General features: G+C 38.7%; 1 protein-coding gene across 4 annotated transcripts in view; it reads right to left on the bottom strand.

The window, feature by feature from the left end:
• Positions 1–8,094: 8,094 nt before the first annotated feature.
• The window catches only part of CA10 (carbonic anhydrase 10), a 202,079-nt gene continuing 192,401 nt past the window's right edge, over positions 8,095–17,772 (bottom strand). For all 4 annotated transcript variants that reach the window (XM_063352306.1, XM_063352303.1, XM_063352305.1 and 1 more), the window contains 3 exons: positions 12,709–12,863; positions 10,178–10,352; positions 8,095–9,299 (listed from right to left, as the gene is read on the bottom strand). In XM_063352306.1, the coding sequence (XP_063208376.1) occupies positions 9,277–9,299; positions 10,178–10,352; positions 12,709–12,863 (353 nt within the window). In that variant the 3' untranslated portion in view covers positions 8,095–9,276. The remainder of the gene's footprint in view (positions 9,300–10,177; positions 10,353–12,708; positions 12,864–17,772) is intronic.

The raw sequence follows: 17,772 nt of genomic DNA, 5'->3' as shown, positions 1-17,772 counted from the left end.
AGCATGAAGGTGATATCAAATATGTCACCTTCTTCCTGTACAGTCTAACTTTGAAGAATCCTTTACGTAAGGAACCTTAACATCATTTTCATAGGTCATATTCTCCCCCTAAATGCCCCAAACAAGCAACTTTCTCATTACCTTGATAAAATTTATTATAAAACTGCAAATAAATAAATATGAGGAAAAAGAACTTGATACTATTATTCTGAGATATTAAAATTGAAGAGGTAATAAAACATTAAAAAGAATAATCACAGTAGCCATGCGAACAAATATCATAAAAAAGCAAGCTGTTACAGCCTAAAAAATCTAACCTCATTCCTGCCTTTAAGATTGCGGTTCCCTTTCTCATCCATTTGATGTGGGTAGCAAGCTCACAGTCCTTTCCAAATCAGTGCAGCATCAAGTAGATGTAAACAGAGTACAAACAGTTTTGTTATTCCTTGGTACAGTTTCTTGAAGCTTGAACTAGGCCCACATTTCCCATGTCTCTTGTTTACCCAGTTGCGTGCACTGCTTCTGAATGAAAAGGTGTATCATAATAGAATATGTGGTCTGTAGTTTTGTGGAAACACTTCTGTGTTGGAAACCAAAACTGATACGTGTATATAAAGACTATGATAGAGATAAGGAATGCCAAACTAATTTGCTTGCTCCTAATGCCTACTTTGCTTGTCCCCAGCACCTATTTATGTGTGGGCATCATAACAAGCGAGTAGTAACTACCTTATGTACTTTGCTCTCTGATCTACCTGATACTGAAACTTGTGTGATTAAAAACTAGCGTGGACGTATCAAGGCTGGGAAGCAAAAGGCATGGCATGTATTCCTAGCATTGTGCCCTCATAAATAGTGGTCGATGTGATGTCTGTTGTTTTGTTTGATTTGTAGTGTAGCAACATGGTGAATCACAACGGCATAGCCGTATATCAGCTTTTTGATGTGTTTCTGTGGGCCGTGCAGTGGGGCTGCTGGAGACTTGCTTGCTTTCAGGCTTGCAGCCTCGGGCACTGGTGTGTGCAGATGAGCCTCCTGTGAAATGTAACTCATACAAAAGCATAACAATCCTGAGTGCCAGTCACAAGAGTCGCCTGGTAGCTTGCCATGTAATGATATGAATCCTTGCTCAGGGAATTGAGCTTTCAATTTGCCCTTAGCTTGTAGGTAGCCACTGTTCGCATGTGCAGTGAAAATCTAGGCAGTGCTGTAACTGCTTTATGAGCCAACCTCTTTTATCTAGTTTGGAATTTTTATTTTTAAAAGATAGGGCTAATTACTCTTTAAACAGAGGGTGAGAAAACAGGGCTCTAAATGATTTGTGGGAAAATATATCCCTGCCCTGTGAATAATTATCTTGCTGTGCATGGGAAGTTCATGGGAATAGGAGAATCTGAGAGACACTAATACACTGAAGAGCTGGCTGAGCTGCCAGAGCAAGAATGACGTGGGGGGAGGAAGGAGGCAGGTGGGCTCTGAGCTGAAAGCCAGCACCAGGGCTGTACGTCCACAGTGAAGCTGTACCCCAAGTGCCGTTGAAACGTCATACGTTGCCTCCCTGGAACAGTGTGGTGACAAAACAGAGTTGAATGGCAGATGTTCAGTAGAAATAATGTTGTTGTTAGAAGACTAGGTGAATGTCACCTGCTTTATTTTTTTTTCCTTGGCTGTATCAGCCCACCAAAAAGCCGAGCTGTATTAATGTTTCAGTTCAGATCATTTAGAGTCCCTACAGAAATCTCACCTAGGGTAACAACTATGTCCGCTGGCATTTCTTGTGCTTACAGGAAAGTATGTTCCCTATGAAGATGTTCTCTCTATTTGCACGTAAGGCAAGTGACGTATAAGGAGGTGGGGGAAGAGACAATTCCCAAAACTTGAAGGCTGGAATTATTTTGTACCCGCTTCATAATTTGTTATTTTGAATTATGCTGGGATTCATCAAGACTTTTCAGAGCCAAAGTCCTGTTGTCCTGTAATTTGGGCTAGATGATTTCAGATCTCAAAAAGGGATACTTACATTAGTTAGTTCATGTGCTTTAAGGAGAGGCCACATAGAACGGTCTGTTCTCTTGCCACTGCTTATGGTATGGCAGAGTTTCAGTGATTTAGTTTTTAACGCAAGCATTTCAGCTGGCCATCTGTGTTGAAGGAATGCAGGCAGCATTTGGGTGAAATGTTTGTCAATGGAGTTCCATTTCGGTAAATCTGTAGCTCATAGACCACAGATATAAATAAATGTTTAATGAACGAAGCCTCCAGCGTGGCAAAACTTTGGCATGAATGTCTGAAAATGTCACTATTATTTGTATTGCTGTCAAATTTTAAATTATGCCTGAAAGAAGGCAGAAAGCTGAAATCATCTTGCTGCTGTATGATTGTATCATCAAGGGAAAAATGCAGGACAGAGGGAAAAGATCAATCTTTTGCCCTTGTGATTTCCCTGAATTCTGTTTTCTGCTCTTATGCTTGTGACTTTCTATGTTGTCTTAACATAACCTTCATAAGATTTTTATCACATATTTGAATGTTAACATGGTGTTTCCTCATCATGTTGACATATTCCCACCTCTTTACCATGTGTAGTTTACAATCACCTACTCATCTTGCAAGTTAAATCTGGCAGTTATCTAAGAGTTTCTTAGGCTACAAGTCTGAAGTGCTAATGTTAAGGACGAGTTATCTTTCCCTGTCAAATGGTCAACTGCATTACAAAAAAAAAAAATATTAAAAAATTGAAAAGTGTCATGTGTAGATATATACAATAAACATCACCCCCTTGCTCTTTTAGTTTTGGTCTTTTTATCAACTTGAATTTACTAGTGCTGTTGGTAGGACTTCATGCTTGTTCCTTGCCATTATTTATACTTTGGGGAGGAAAAAACCCAACTTTTTTTTTTTTTATAGTTTTTCCAGTGTTATCTTTGTCTCTTCCCAGGGACCTAATCATTGTATAACCAGGTATCGCAGATTTCCCGTGTGGGTTGTTTGTGGTTGTGGGTGGAGGGTTTTTTTGGTTGTGTTCCCCCCGCCCCCCGTCAGTCAGTTAATCTTTTCATCCAGTTCCTGGCTCCACCCTCTGCTCTCCTTTTCCTTCTCTTTCCACCATCTCATAGTTTAGCATATCAGCAGCTTTCCATGTAAAGGATTTTGTTCAACTTATACCGTGTGACTGCTACCAAAGGACCCTTAGCCAAAGCAACAAAAACCAGTGTAAACAAATCTTTGTGTTTGACTCAAAACTTGCGTACAGAGCTGAATTTTTCAGGTGATCTTTACTTTCCCCTTCTCACTCCCCCTTCCCCAGGGAGAAACACTACTAAGGCGTAACAAAAATAGGAGGAATAAACCTTGAACCATCTAAAAAAAAGTGGAGTGTTCTGAATCCTGGCACTTGGGAGAAGTTTGGAGATGAGGTGCTGCCCTTGTAAGACATAACCCTGACGCAGGTGAGTCAGGGTGCAACAATCATATTTACAGTGGCTCATAATTAAATCCTTCTTTGTGTTTTGATTGCGCTCTCTTTTCCTCAGCTAATCCTACCGTCATTGTTACAAAAGAGTGAGTTCTGCTTTGCTCTTTGGACATTAGCTTTGCGTATATTAAGTTCCAAGTAGTCTCAACTAAAGCATAGGTGTGCAGCAGGACAGCAGGCGAAGCAAAGCATGAGGTGTTTCTGGCAGACGGTGATTTCTTTGTGCAGCCCTAGAGATAGGTTCACAACATCACCCAATACAGCATTGAGGAGGCACATCCAGAATGGAGACAAGGAATCAGGAAATGCATTCTAAATGTGACTCAGCATTGCTTTTCCCTTGATCAGTTTCTGCATTTGAACATATGCCCTGGATGCAAATACCTGAATGTCTCAGGGATCTCTTTGCTAGATGTTGACTGTCTCCTCGTGCTGCGAATAGCTACCCAAGGCTGAAGTTCATTGCCTTAACCTTCGTTCTGGGGCGACTGTAGTCTTTTGCAGCTGTAACTTTGTTCCGCTTGGATTTACTTTTGACTCTCTAGATCTTTCTTCCCCTACAGGGTGAGAGCATATGCCTAAATTCATAAACTGTGTTGATTTTTTTTTTCTTTCTATTTTTCTAATACGTCTTCTAAGGATTTTTTTTCCTCTACTTAAATACTAAGGGTTATTTTCCCATCCTTAGAAGATTTATTATCCTGTTTTTCATTTTCTGCTCTGAGTATGTGTTTGACACATCTTTACTTATTAGACTGGAAGCCTGACACTTTAGGAAACAGAAAATGTTTGCCTGCATTTCGTTTTGTATTATAAATGGTTCTTGTTCTTTACTGTGCAAACAGGCTCCTTGAATAATTTTACGGTATGCTGTTGAGAACTGTGGTAAGCCATTTGCTAGTAAATCAGCATTTCTTACAGCAAACTCTCTATGCTTTGTCAGCCATTACATCTAGGGAATAAAATCTAATAAAAAAAAAAAAATCAAAACATGGAGCAGTTATGGCTGATCTCCCTGAAAAATTTATACTGTTTTGAGTATAGGAACTAAACACCTGGGATTTTTTGGGTAGTGTCAAGTACTAAAGTGTGGAGGTGTACAGCAGAACATGCAAAACATCTGCCTCTTGGTTGCATTTCTGGTATTTGCAATGAAATATACTGACCTGTTAGTTTTCCCTTCAGTTCTTGACTTTTGGGGAAGGTTCAGCTCCTGAAAGCAGCGGCCTAGGAAAGTTTCGGCTTTATTTTCAGATCGAGATGGAATTTCAGTATTGTTAACCCTGCTTACTTTAAAAAATAAAAAAAACCCCAAGCCACCCCTCCTCCTTAATATTAAAGATCATAAGGAATACCTTAAATGTTGGAGGGGTTTTATTTGCTTTCAGGTCTTGGCCTTTTGAGTGCAATCATATCCAGCTTTCCAACTCCTCTTCATCAATCAATAGATGTAGCAGCTCTTTTTATATTAAGTTTTTTAATGGCAGCTGAAATATATTGATTCCAGAAACAGTTAATATCAAGAGACTTCCAACTCTTGTATTTTTGTGGCAGTATTGTGATTCTGTGGGGTAAACCTTTATTGCGTTGCTCAGATCTGCTTATAACATTGAAAGGGAACGCTAGTTTTGGAAGTAGGAAGGTGTGAACCTCCCTGAAAACCAAAATGGGGAGAATAAAGGCAGGGTCAGTACGAAGCAGGAAGGATTCTGAAGTATTATCCTAAGGGTTTTTTCTCCTTTGTTCTATAACAAATGTTTTGAAAAGTCTTACGAATTGAAACACCATTGCATGCGAAGTACTTACAACGATGTTGGCTGCTGGCACCCCATTCCCACCAGGCCCCCAGTGTCTCAGGTGCCTGACAAACTAATACCACATGAGCAGCAGTTATTGTTGACATTTCTTAAGGTCAAGATGTGGAACAGTGTAGGGACCCTCGGAGCAAGCAACGCTATTCATAAAAACATGAATTCGGATGATTTTTAAGTTCTTTCTTTTTTGCTGGCCGATTTACCTTTTTGATTGAGTGGCTTGTCGCAGTTGGAGTTTGTGGATCCGTGTAGGGGAGTGCAGCCCTGCGCTGCTTCGCGTGTAACCGTTCCCAGCCCTGCTGGAGGCTGCCAGTGCCTTGATCTCAGGTTTCTCAGCACCATTTGCCTCACCCCCTCTTCTCTCAGAGTATATATTTTATAGAGAAGCAAAAGGTTTAAATGGTGAGAAAGGATATTTTCTGATTCATAGAAGTTTGTTTTATTATAAAATCTCCAAGCTTCCAGGCAGATCCTTGAGATGTTTGCTTGCTGGTTCAGTTTTCAGGGCCGGAATAGTGTAAGGACAAATGTACGCCGTCTATAGGTACAATTATGCTGAAGGTCTTTGTTTTCAACCCACAGATTCTATTTAGTTCTTATTTTTTTGTATGGAAGTCGCTTTTCCTTTTGATTAAAGGAAACATGGAGCTTATAAAATTTGGCTAAGTATTACACTTTTTTGAATACTACTTGAAACAGAGGCTTTTACAGTACTGTAAACTTGAATTTTCTCATGCTTTTTGCCATGAAATTAGCTTGATAAGTTTGGTACCTGGTTTGATACCACATTCTTAACTGTGATAGCAGAAGATCAAATCTGAGTGTTTCCTCCCAGGATTAGGTTGTTAATGTCTGTTATCATCATGGCATGGCGACCTGGTCCTGCCTGTGGTGTTGACTGTTCCTCGAGGACCGCTGCCAGGTTTATGTTCCCTGCAAGGTACCTCATGCCTGTACTGAGCCTTATCACAAGCAAAGAATCTCACTCGTAATCTGAATCATGTCAGCAGGGATGGTATCGAGGCCACAAATTCAGCACTTACTACAAAGTACTGAGCTCTGTGTGCAGCCAGGCTTCTGGTGAGCATCGTGGACAGAAAGCACTCAAGTTGGAGGGATTACTGTATGCACATGTTGCCATGCTGTGTAGACTCCAAACACTGGAAGATTGTCTTTGTGCCAGCTGTTTGATACTGAAATTTTATCTTTTTGCTTAAAGGCTTCATGATAAGGTGTGGCTTTCTTTGGATGCTCAGTGTCTCTTGACACAGAGGAATGTGCCTGATCTGAAAATCCTGGAGCTAGATGTCTAGATTTGAGTACTTCTGAAATGTGAGAAATACACAAGATATTTAATTCTAAGCTTTGGTTTGGTCTATTTCTACTGCAATCTATGATTAAAACAAAAACCTATACAAATCATGGCAAGATGGAGTTCATTAGCTCACAAAATGGAGCTGGAAATGTTGACAAATATATTTTTGGTGTCCCAGTATGATTGCTCCGTTTCTCTATTTGCAGGGCTTCTATATCGCAGTCTCACCTAATCCAAAGCACAGCATGACTCCTTCCTAGGACTAGTCCCTTCTATCATATCTCTTCCTCCTCTTAAATCCCTTCAATCAGCTTTCAGTAAAATAGAAAATAGGTTTTATTACTTATTAAAAGTTTTATAATGGAGGCCTGGCTTATCTTCCCTACCTTCTGTCACTGACAAACCTGGATCCACAACTGCTAGATATTTGTCCAAAAGTATAGATGGAAGCATTGTATAGCTTGTGCTCTCAGTAACTCTATTCTACAACCTTAGCAATCCTAGGAGAAGCTTCAAAAAACCCAAACCACCCAAAAAAGTAGTGGAAACAATCCCAACACCACAAGTTTAAAAGTTACAGATCACTATGGCAACTCAAAAATATTAAATGGTGCTTTTTATTTTTTATTAGCTAGGTAAATCTGAGGTGAAAATTTTTGTTTTATTTCAGTTGCAAAAGTTGACAATATTAATCTACAGTGTAATAGTCACTGTGTGACGTTTCTGTAGCTGTGTTGTGGATTTTTCAGATCACTGCACAGCGTTAAACTGGCATATGGAAGTAATTTGAAATGCTTGAAATGAAATAACTCAAGGATCAGGTACTATATATGTGCTAATAGCACCCTGGGTCGGGGTCATTGGCCCAGACCCCTCCTACAAATACAGCATCACTGTGCCACAGCCTATCTAGGCCAACCTCTTCTCTTTCACTAGTGACTTCTTTGCACCTTTCGATGAGAAACTGAATTGTTGACGACTTTGGGTTCCTTACAGGTTTCCATCTACATCCATGTACCTGCTTTAAGGGTCCCCCGAAGGCCAGCCCATGCATGTTTTCACCTCCTGATAACCTTGCCTTTCATGTCATAAATGAAGTCACACAAAAGTTGCAATCATTCCAAACCACTGTCTGCAACACAGACTCAGGAGCTTCCTATCTGATGCTACCTGCACTGTTCTCTTCAGCCAAATTGAAATAATGTGGTTGTCATGTTAAAGCTAGTTGGCCTGCAATATTTACAACTTCTTTATAGTGGTTCAGTTCCCTCATGCTTCTTGTAGTGCCTGTTTTTCCATTTGGTATAAATAATTCATTGATCAGGCATGGTACTTTTTAGCTTCATTTTATTTTTTGTGAACTTCAACATGTTATAAAGTGAGTGTTAGGAATGGAATAGCATGAGGTCTGTCCTCTCTCCAGATTTAAAGAAAAAAGAAATTTAAAAAAATCCCTTAGTGTGCAAGAAGGTCAAACGTGTGCTACGTGAACTTGTTAAACACATTTATTGAGTTCTTGACAGTAACCAAACACAGTGAATGACCATTATAAACAAGAAAAAAGGCATTCGCTTTTACTTGGTCAGCTCCTGCTTTATCTGTAAAGAAAAGATATCCCTTTCCATTACCAATTTACAGGATCTGAATTTGTTTGTCCAATAATGGATTCAGCAGAGAAAATGGCAATTTTGTTTTTTTTCAACTGCTGTGTGCTTCTGAGCGCAGCTCCTATTAATGATGGACCATAAAGTGGAGTTAGTTATACTAGTTTTAAGTGCGTTCCCAATTGCCATTAACTCACTTAAAGTGGCTGCAAACAAAGAAATGTAGTAAAAAAAAAAAGGGAAAAAAAGGAAAAAAGAAAAACACAAATAATGCAGCCACAAGTAGTAGAGGCTTCCTATTTCAGAAAGGAAAAAATAAATCAAAGCAAGTTTGCTAAATTAATTTGTTAAACACATTTATTGAGTTGTTAATAGTAACCAACACAACATATGACCTGTTGTAAAACAAGAAACAGAAAATGGATCAATTCTGATTTTGGCAATTCCTACTACAGATATGTGACAAAGAGGGAAATATTTCAATTTCCTTTATATTCTGCAGTGATATATTTACAATACTTATCTCTCAAAGTCTGTCCCTTTTTTAATTAAATGAACAGAAAGATCATAACCTAGAAATAAGTTTCCTCTACAGTCGTCTTGTTCTGTCTTGTCAGTATCCATTAATGATAGTGAAATAATGAGAGCTTTCCAAGGATTACTTGGCACACAGAACACAACTCCACTTTGATGCTGTACCGAGCCACCTTTTTTCTTTTTTTTTTTTTTTTTTTTTTAAATTTGAGGGAGGGGGTAAAAGAGGAAGAATTTCATATGTACAAAGGCTGAAAAGTCTTTCTCTGTGAAGCTAAATTAGTTCAGGAAAACTGTATCAAAATTGTAATCACATTTACTGTAATACTGTCTTTTTACTTTTTTTTTTTGATTACCACCGATCATATGAATGAATTTTTAGTTGAGTTTCCAACATGGCAGCTCTTTTCCTACAGCACGTTTGCACGTGCTACGGCGAACCCAAAGAGAGTGAGGTTGGGTGCATTCTAGATTATGTCAATTCACAGTAGTAGCATTCCACTGAGGTTATGGGTTCTGCCTGCTCTGTCTTACTTACTTGAGGAGCCATTCATTTACTGAAAGGAAAGAGAAACAAAACAAAAACAATTATGCTTTAATAAACTCCAAATATGAAACTGCCTGGATTTAACACTGTATTAGGCACTCAAACTGTCTTTTAAAAGCCAGGAGGCTCAATTTCCTCCTCTTTCTGGAAAAGCATTAAATTGGAATGACTGTTTCTTTGAAGTATTGCAACTCAAGTAATCAGCCTTGTTCCTGAAAACATGCTTTCTTTTCCACCCTTCAATAGTACTCCTTCATAACCATAATATTATTGGTAAGAAGGCACTTTTATGCTATTATTGCAGCTAATATAACCGTGTGTGTATAAGATACATAAGATGTATAAGACACATTACAGCTCAGTTGTAAGCCCCCAGCTTTGGCAGCCTTAGACTCCACCAGCAGGAGACTGGGTTGGTTCGTTTGTTTAATATCCATTGCGTAATACAAAACTTTCCGATTTGGGTGTTTGTTATGGTGGTGCACCTCCAAGTGAAATTTATTCTTTTGTTTGAGATCAGCTGTCATCAAGGCAGCTCATCCCCCTTTTTCTTTCCAAGGTGGGTAAAAAAAGAGCAAAATGCACTTTGTAAGGTGAGAAGACTTTAAAATGAGGCTAGAAAACTTGAAGGCCTGTCCTATCTGCTTTAAAAAAAAAATATATATTGGATGTCCCAGACTGGTGGGTTTTTTGTCATGCTTTTCCTGCATGTTTCTGGGCAAGTTTTCTCATCCATTTCCAATATGTAATGTTTGACTCGTACCATTAGTTCCCCCAAACCTGGAGTTTCATCTGTTTTTATTTGTATGCTTTATTATGCACTTGGATTTCTCAAAGAAAAGAGCTCAGTGTAAGCATAGAAAGGATTATTCTGGAGGTAGAACGTACCTCTATACTGTAGTTTCTGTGCTCTATTGTTTGGACAATCTTTTCCCTGTAAACTAAAGTTGATATTAGTTCGGATACATCGATTGTTGAGAGGCTGGACTGGTCTGAAATTGTCGCTCATGCTCAGAAATATCTGTGATGGCTGATTCTGGCTTAGCAGTCGTAAAGAATGCATCTATACAAAATACAAAACAAAGGGTTTTAGTACTGGTCTTTCCTGTAAGCAAACAACATACAACCCTATTAAACAGACTACTTAATAAATGAAAGTTACACAGAATTTCAGTGATTTTTAGTCAGAGGTGGGTTGAAAGAGTTAATGCGAGGTAAAACCGTTCCTTCCGTGGTCCTCTGTTTCTGAGCCCCATTTTAAACGAAAGTAACTAGTTTTGTGTGGAGTAAGTGAAAATGGTGTTGAGGTGTCCTTGGCTGCTCAGGAAACAAATGGAATCCAGAGTACCAGCTAGCAGCAGCTGGTGCAGAGAAAATGAACCTGATGAATGACATGAGCTAATTTCCTAAGTTTTGTAGCTATTAGTGTAGCTTCCAGTTGAGAAGACGCAGTTTTGGATGATGGTACTCAAGAACCAGGTATGGCCAGTCAGGACGGAAAGGATAACTGACAGTCATGCTGCTGAAGTCATGAGACTAATGATGTTAAAAAGTGAAATCCTTTCTCCATTGTCAGGTCTGTCTTGATATTGTCTGTGCTGCGTCTAAAGTGTTCTTATGGTAGACTCTTGTCTGCTTTTGAGCTGTTTTTACGGATCAGCAGAGGGAATTACTGTTTCATCCAGGATTTTCAGTGTGCCCAGCAGTGGTTGGATGCAAACTACAAGCAGACAGGAATGGTTCTTATAATGACTGTGCAACTGTGCTAAAAGCATGTTAATTGGTTCAAGTCAACCAAAACCTTTCAAACTTTGTGTAGGAAACTGGTGAGAGAGGAAAGGAACCCTGCAATTTGTAAATCAGAAGCCTTTAAAATATTTTGGTTTAAAATCATGAAAAAAATGTTTTCCGTGTCAGAGTACAATTTAAGAGGTTTGGTTGTGACTTTTAATGTTTAAATGGGGAAATTCAGTAGCTGGTTTTACGTAGTAAAAATCTTTAACAGCTTTCAGGGAAAACTTGAGCCGTGCATTCCTTTATCAGTCTGAGTACACAATGTCATTAGTAAGTATTCCATGAAATCAATTTGCAGCACTAATAATGGAGGATGTAACTAACCAGTAAAGCATAACGAGGAGTAAGTATCGTGAAATTATAACCCATAGGTACTAGCATAGACTCAAGGAATATTCTAATCTTTGTTTTGTACGTTAACGTTGTAAGTAAAAACATTGCTTGTAGGAAAACGTTTGGGTCCCCTGCTTGGAAAGTTCAGAATGTACAGCATGCTCGCCTGTGCTCAGCTGTGTCGTTCTCCCAAATTACCCATTTAGAAAAGAAACAAAGTGCTTTGGCTGCATCTAGATAAAATTGGACAGAAGGAATATCACAAAGATAAAACATCTCTCAGGCTTTTTAAAGTCATCTTATTTACAATGTTAATATGATTTTAAATCCCAAAGTAATATTTAGGGTTGTTTTATCATTCCTCGTTTCATTTCTCAGGCCAGATTGCGTCTGCTGCGTGCTTGGGACAGGCAGATGGTGGTTCAAGTATTCCTTTGGGATTCTAGTACGCGAGAGAATAGGTTTTAGTTCAGCTCACAGCTCTGTAGGCAACTTGCTGATGGAAGCTCTGGAGAAGGCTGCAATTGGTGTTAAATTTGTTGTTTTCTGATGTTAGGCCTTGGATTGTGAGTGAGTCATACAGAAATGTAGTCTTTTCGATTTTTTCCACTGGAGTCTTTCCTCAACAGCATAATTTTACTATGAAATTAATTTAATTGTGTTTTCTTTTGCATAATTTATCATACTTCTTTCTAATAGGGGCTTCAGTTTGCCAATCTGATTTTTCTGAAGATACTTGCAATATCTATCCTGTCATCTTATTCTATATCAGAAGGCACTTGCTGCTCTATTTTCAAGAAGGCCCAGTATATTGGATCTCTGTCACACTAACGTGCTATCCAGATGTATTTAAATGGCCACAAGTGTCGCTCACGATTTGTCCGTTTCTTTCTGACCCAAGAATGGCCTATGTTATACTATGTTATATCTCAGTTATTTTTGTACAACACTGCTATACTTGTTTTAGAATCCCCATATATCTATTCACAGAATCATAGAATAATTTAGTTTGGAAGAGACCACTGGAAACCGTTTGGTTCAAACCCTCACTGCAAGCAGGGCCCACCTCAAAGTATGTGTGTGTCCGTATAGATAATTAGGGAGCTCTAAATAGTTAATATTTTTAATTTAGCAAAAAACTCTTAAATGCTTTTGCAAATGGTATAAATTGCAGGCAGAGATCCCTACAGCAAAAGGTTGAATCTAATTTTGTATGTAAAGCTACAAATACATATGTTTAAAATATTCTTTTGTACAGATACTAGATCGAGTAATTTTTTAATTATTTTTACCTGCATCCTTGTTATGTAGACAGGTTTGTTCATTATTATCCAGCTTGCTGTTTCATAGCAGGGTGGAATTGTCATTGACCCATCATACGTAATGAAACTAGACGTCTCTGGATAAAGTTCCTCAATATTAAGCCCCTGTAGTAAGTATGCATCATCTAGAGAATAAAGAAGGAAAACAATTAAGATAAAACAATAGCTTCACAAAAAAACCCATGTAAAAATATCCCACCCTTTGTATGTACAATCCTTATTCCAGAACATCATCAGTTTTACTGAAATACGAAGTATAATGAACATACATCTCTCAATGCTCCAGCAGTTTGGACAAGAACAAGTAACATGAATTCACTAAACCTTCTTGGATTGAGTTCTGCTCTTAGATGCCCGTGCACGCCTTCTGTGAGTTTAGCACAAGCATTCACAGTGAAACCCCGAATCACGTTTAATAACGGGAGGTAAAAGATTTTTGAAGTTGCAGTTATTGATTTAGATGCAGCAGTCTTTGGAAAATGTTGACTTACCGTATTTTGGAGTGATTAACAATTTTTGCTCAACAAAGCCTTGGGAACGCCAAGAGTGTTAAAACTTAACTGCCCTTCTACCACAGGAGGAAGTTAAGGTTAATGCATGATAATGAAGCTGCTCAATGAAGCCTGCTGGCCTTTCGTGTGCACAGTGGGGGTGGATGCAGTGCAAGCTCACTCAGAATGCTAAAATCGGGGTGGAAAAGTACGTCCGGAAAGCAGCTTACTAGGGTCCCTGCTTTTATTGTAAGCCTCCCTGGGAATTAATGAGGTATCCCTCTGCAACAGAATTCAGTCTCTGCATATGTACCAAAATATAATGAGAGATGGTTATATCTTTCAAAATTCATCAAAGTTCCTCAGCCTTTTCTGTACTACGTGCACTATTTCCCTTGTGTAATGCTGGCCCTACAATATTTTTGGCAGTGCTGTCAAAACTGGAGCTCAGATTTTCCTGCCAAATCTTAGGCTGTAGGAGTTCCTTAATAGAAAATACTCAGGGATATACACACTTCACTTGTTATACACTACTGACACTGTGTATCTAGGAGAAAGCCGGGCTGGTTACGAGCCATAATGTTGTGAAATTTCTTTGCATGCTTTCACTTGCATGTAGTGTGTTCAATATGGTTCATTTACAGAGTGGGTGCTGAAACACTGGCACTGAAACCTGCATATTTAAGCGTGTTTCCACTTTCAATATACAAGATGAACTGGCAAAGAAGATAGCATAAATAAAATAGAAGATACTGCTCAGACTAAAGAAAAATGCTGAAAGTGCGTCTTTTAGGTCAATGTCAATAATTTAGGCATTTCTGTTGGATTCTCTGATGTGTTTCATGTACCATTCACTGTAAGTTTAAATGGGTTTTGGGTTTGTGTATGGCTTTTTTTTGTGTGTTTTTCTTTTTTTAAAGCTGATAAACAGTTCCTTGCCATTGGGAAAAGATTTTTAAATGGAACCAAGGACAGAAATATAAGCGATCAAGGAAGCATATAAGAACTAAAAAAAAGAGGAGAGTAATTTAACTTGAATTTAACATCTTATAGCTGAAGGACAAAACTTAGATGAGCAAAATGCTTGTCTCATACTATCTAATGGAAAAAACAAGGACTGCAGACTACTGTCTTGGGCAACAGAAAATCAAACAACACAGGCAAAGCAAATCTGACTTTTTTTTATTATTTTTGATATAGTGCAGTCAACACGCTACAGGCTTCTGGGGTAGCAATATTAGTGGCTACAGCATCAGTTAAAGTGTTGAGGTGAGAGTGTAACACTTATACCATGTTGACCAGTGCCCTACAGTTATTTCATATTTTAAATGTGTTTGTTATAATCTTGGCAGGCCCTTTCAGGTTTGTCAGAAATATGTCTTTCTGCCATGCTCTTGCAGCTCGAGCCAGGGTAGTTGCCATACCGTGTAGCTAGATCCTCAAGTAGAGGGGAAAATACTGGTTGCGTCTTGTAGGTGTCTGACTGTCACCTTTTTTAACATGCTCAGCCTTCACTGGCCCATGGCCTGGGATACGCAGTCTTTTTAAATCCAAAATTTTCCAGACAAAAGTGCAAAACTGTTGCTATATTCTTAGAGTCAAAACACTGTCAAACTTTAACAGCTAGAGATGACTGACTACACCTGTGTCCTATTCATTAAAACATTATTTGCAGCGCAGCGGTAATTTTGCCAGAATTACACGAGAAGAGAATGAATGCATCTTTTCAAGCCCAGTGCCTGTTTTCAATGAGTCATCGCATATTTCTCCCTTTCCCGCATGAACATCCTGTTCATTATTTATGAACCATGGGGAGCGGTGTGTTAGCTCCGAATGGCATGGAGTCAGTCAAACTCTAAGGACCAAATCTGCTTTGTCTCATCCATACTGACTTTGGCTGGGCTAAAATGATTTAAACAAGGTAGAATATGCTGAAATATTTGCTACGAGATGGAAAGCTAACTAAAGATTAATACAGATGAGGGATATTGATGATACGTATATATGTATTTTGTGTGTGCCACGTTCTAGTTGACTAATTTGTATTCGGAGCAGTGCACAGATTATTAGCAATAGGACTACCTGTCAAATGGAAGATACAGAAACAGATTTACTGCTGGTATTAGTTCAGGTAATCATGGGGGTTTTGGAGTTGCCTCACACTGCTTTAATAGAGAAAGTAATTCATTACTTTGATATGGGCTTTTAACTTTTGTCTGTGGATTTACAGTGTTTAGTCATTCTCAGAATATAATAATGCTCCGGTGGTGGAATGTGGCATGTAAGAGTGGGAGAGCAGTGTGGGGCATGGTTCTCCTACTCATTCAGGTAAGCCCGACGTATGCCAGTGCTCTCAAAATCAGGAGAGATGTTCTCCTTAGCCTTTCTGAGCTTCGATCAACTGCTTAGGTTATCTTGTTTGCATACTGAGGACCTACAAAATATGTGGCCATCTCCCGCACCAGCACCCAGCAGTGAAGTGGCTCCAAACCTAGTTCATTGCCTCTGTCTTCACTTGGGATATGTTTAAGGAGAGACAGTGAATTATGCTAAGTGTCAAAATCCATCAGTTGTGATTAATGGGAAAGTGGAGGAAAATATCATTGAGGAAAAGGGGAAGATAGGGGTGAATGAAAAAAATAAATAAAAGAGTTTGGCCAAGTAAAAGCAGTATTTATTCCTGCCTGTATATGGGTTCTATTCCCATGGGAAGTCAGATGACTCCACGAGAATGCCCTGAGAAAAGATTACAGAATAAGCATTTGGTTATCAACATTTTTCCCATGAACAGCTCTGCTGTTTCCCTTTCTCCACATCTTGATAAAAGTTTCCCATTCTGGAACTGAAACAGAACTGGTGGGTTTGCACTAGTACTCGATGTAACACTTTAATGTCTTGTCTGATGTTTATTGTAAGTATGTAGTTCAAAATAGGTAGTTCAGTGTAGGTCAAAGTCACCACGTGTGATCTCTTGCCAGTAATAAACTTCCTTTAATAAACCCATCAGCCTTTACTAGATTCTCAGCATCGTTCCTATCTACAGCACATGTTCTGTTTATCTTGATCTGCTTGTGCCTTAGGGTGGTTTCTGAACTCATGAACTTTTCTCTATACGGATTAGATTTCATATTCATTTACATAAAGGCATTGACTCTGACAATTTTCTTAGCAAATAATGGAAATCCTCTTTTATCCCCAGGTTTGTAACGGGCGTGTAAGGTCTGCTTTCACAGCAAATTCTATGTATGTTCTCTTCAAAACAATACTACTTACAAGGAATATATTATTTACTGAACGAAGGAAGGTCCATTTGATTTTGAAGTTCATATCATGATAATTTGAAAAGGGCAGGTGCAGCTCTAACTAGATTAGATTTACAGGGTCAGGAATGTAGACATCCTCAGTTTTTTAATCCTGAAACAGAGTTTCTCCATTTACCAGCCTTCACAAGTCCCTTTGACCCAGGCTGACAGAGGCCCATTTTGAGCACCTGCGGTCAGTCCCTGCGGCCTGGTTGGAGACTGCTGAGCTTTTACTGCTTGGGACAGGAGCTGCAAGAGCTCAGTCCTTCAGAGAGCAAACCGAAACATGAACCTTGAGAAACTAAGTCTCTTATTTCCAGAAATCTTTAAGATTGAGCATTTTCAGGATAATCTCTTAATAATCGGAACATTTTATTCACTTGCACCCTATCTATAAAGTTAAAGATTCCATTTGAGGAAATTCAGAATTTTACAGCTCTTCTGCCCTGCTGAAAATGGGGCAGTATCTTGGTGAGGAATGGCAAGCCTAAATTTTCATATGGAATTTTGGGGATCTAAAATGTTACTACTTTCCAATGTTAAGCAAACACTGAGTAAAAGCTAATGTAGCATAACTGTTCTGAAAGAAAGCTAACTTATCCCCTGAAATGTCGTACTTAAAGAGCAATATGAAAGCAGTTTTTCTTTAGAGGTATTCACATAGCTTCTGACTAAAGCCTGTTTGAAAGAACATTTGTTTCAACTAGTTCACAGTAGATTCTTTGGGCTGTGATAACGGAATAAAATAAGCATTTAAAATCTGCTTAAAAATTCCATGGGGTCCACTTTACTTCACTGTAGCCGTTAATATCTAAGAGTAGAAATTCTCCTTTTAACGCGTTTTGCTCATGGAAATTTCATGCAGCAGCATAGATAGCTCTTAATTTTGTTGCTGTTCTTTAAAAAAAAAAAAAAGAAAAAAGTACTTTAGTTATTTTACTAACTGTCCTGACTCGGAACCTATGCTCCACTTCTCATTCGCTCCAGACTCCTATGGAGCACACTGGGACTGGTCATTTTGTCAGCAGCCTGCTGAGTATTGACTTCAGGAGTGGACCCCTAAAGCACAAGCTAAAAAACTCCAGCGGCTAAAGGCAGAATAGAAATCCTCGTAACGTAAGAGGTAAAATTAGTTTTCAGCAATGATGCTATAATCCATCACACAAGACAACTGCAAAATTACTTTCAATAACACTTTCACATTCCCAATTTACACTAAAAAATTCCCAGTCAATACTTGT

This window comes from Chroicocephalus ridibundus, chromosome 14 (assembly GCF_963924245.1).
Source record: "Chroicocephalus ridibundus chromosome 14, bChrRid1.1, whole genome shotgun sequence".
Taxonomy (NCBI): Eukaryota; Metazoa; Chordata; class Aves; order Charadriiformes; family Laridae; genus Chroicocephalus; species Chroicocephalus ridibundus.
Note: the sequence above shows the minus strand (reverse complement) of the source record. Positions and strands in the feature narration are given on the sequence as shown.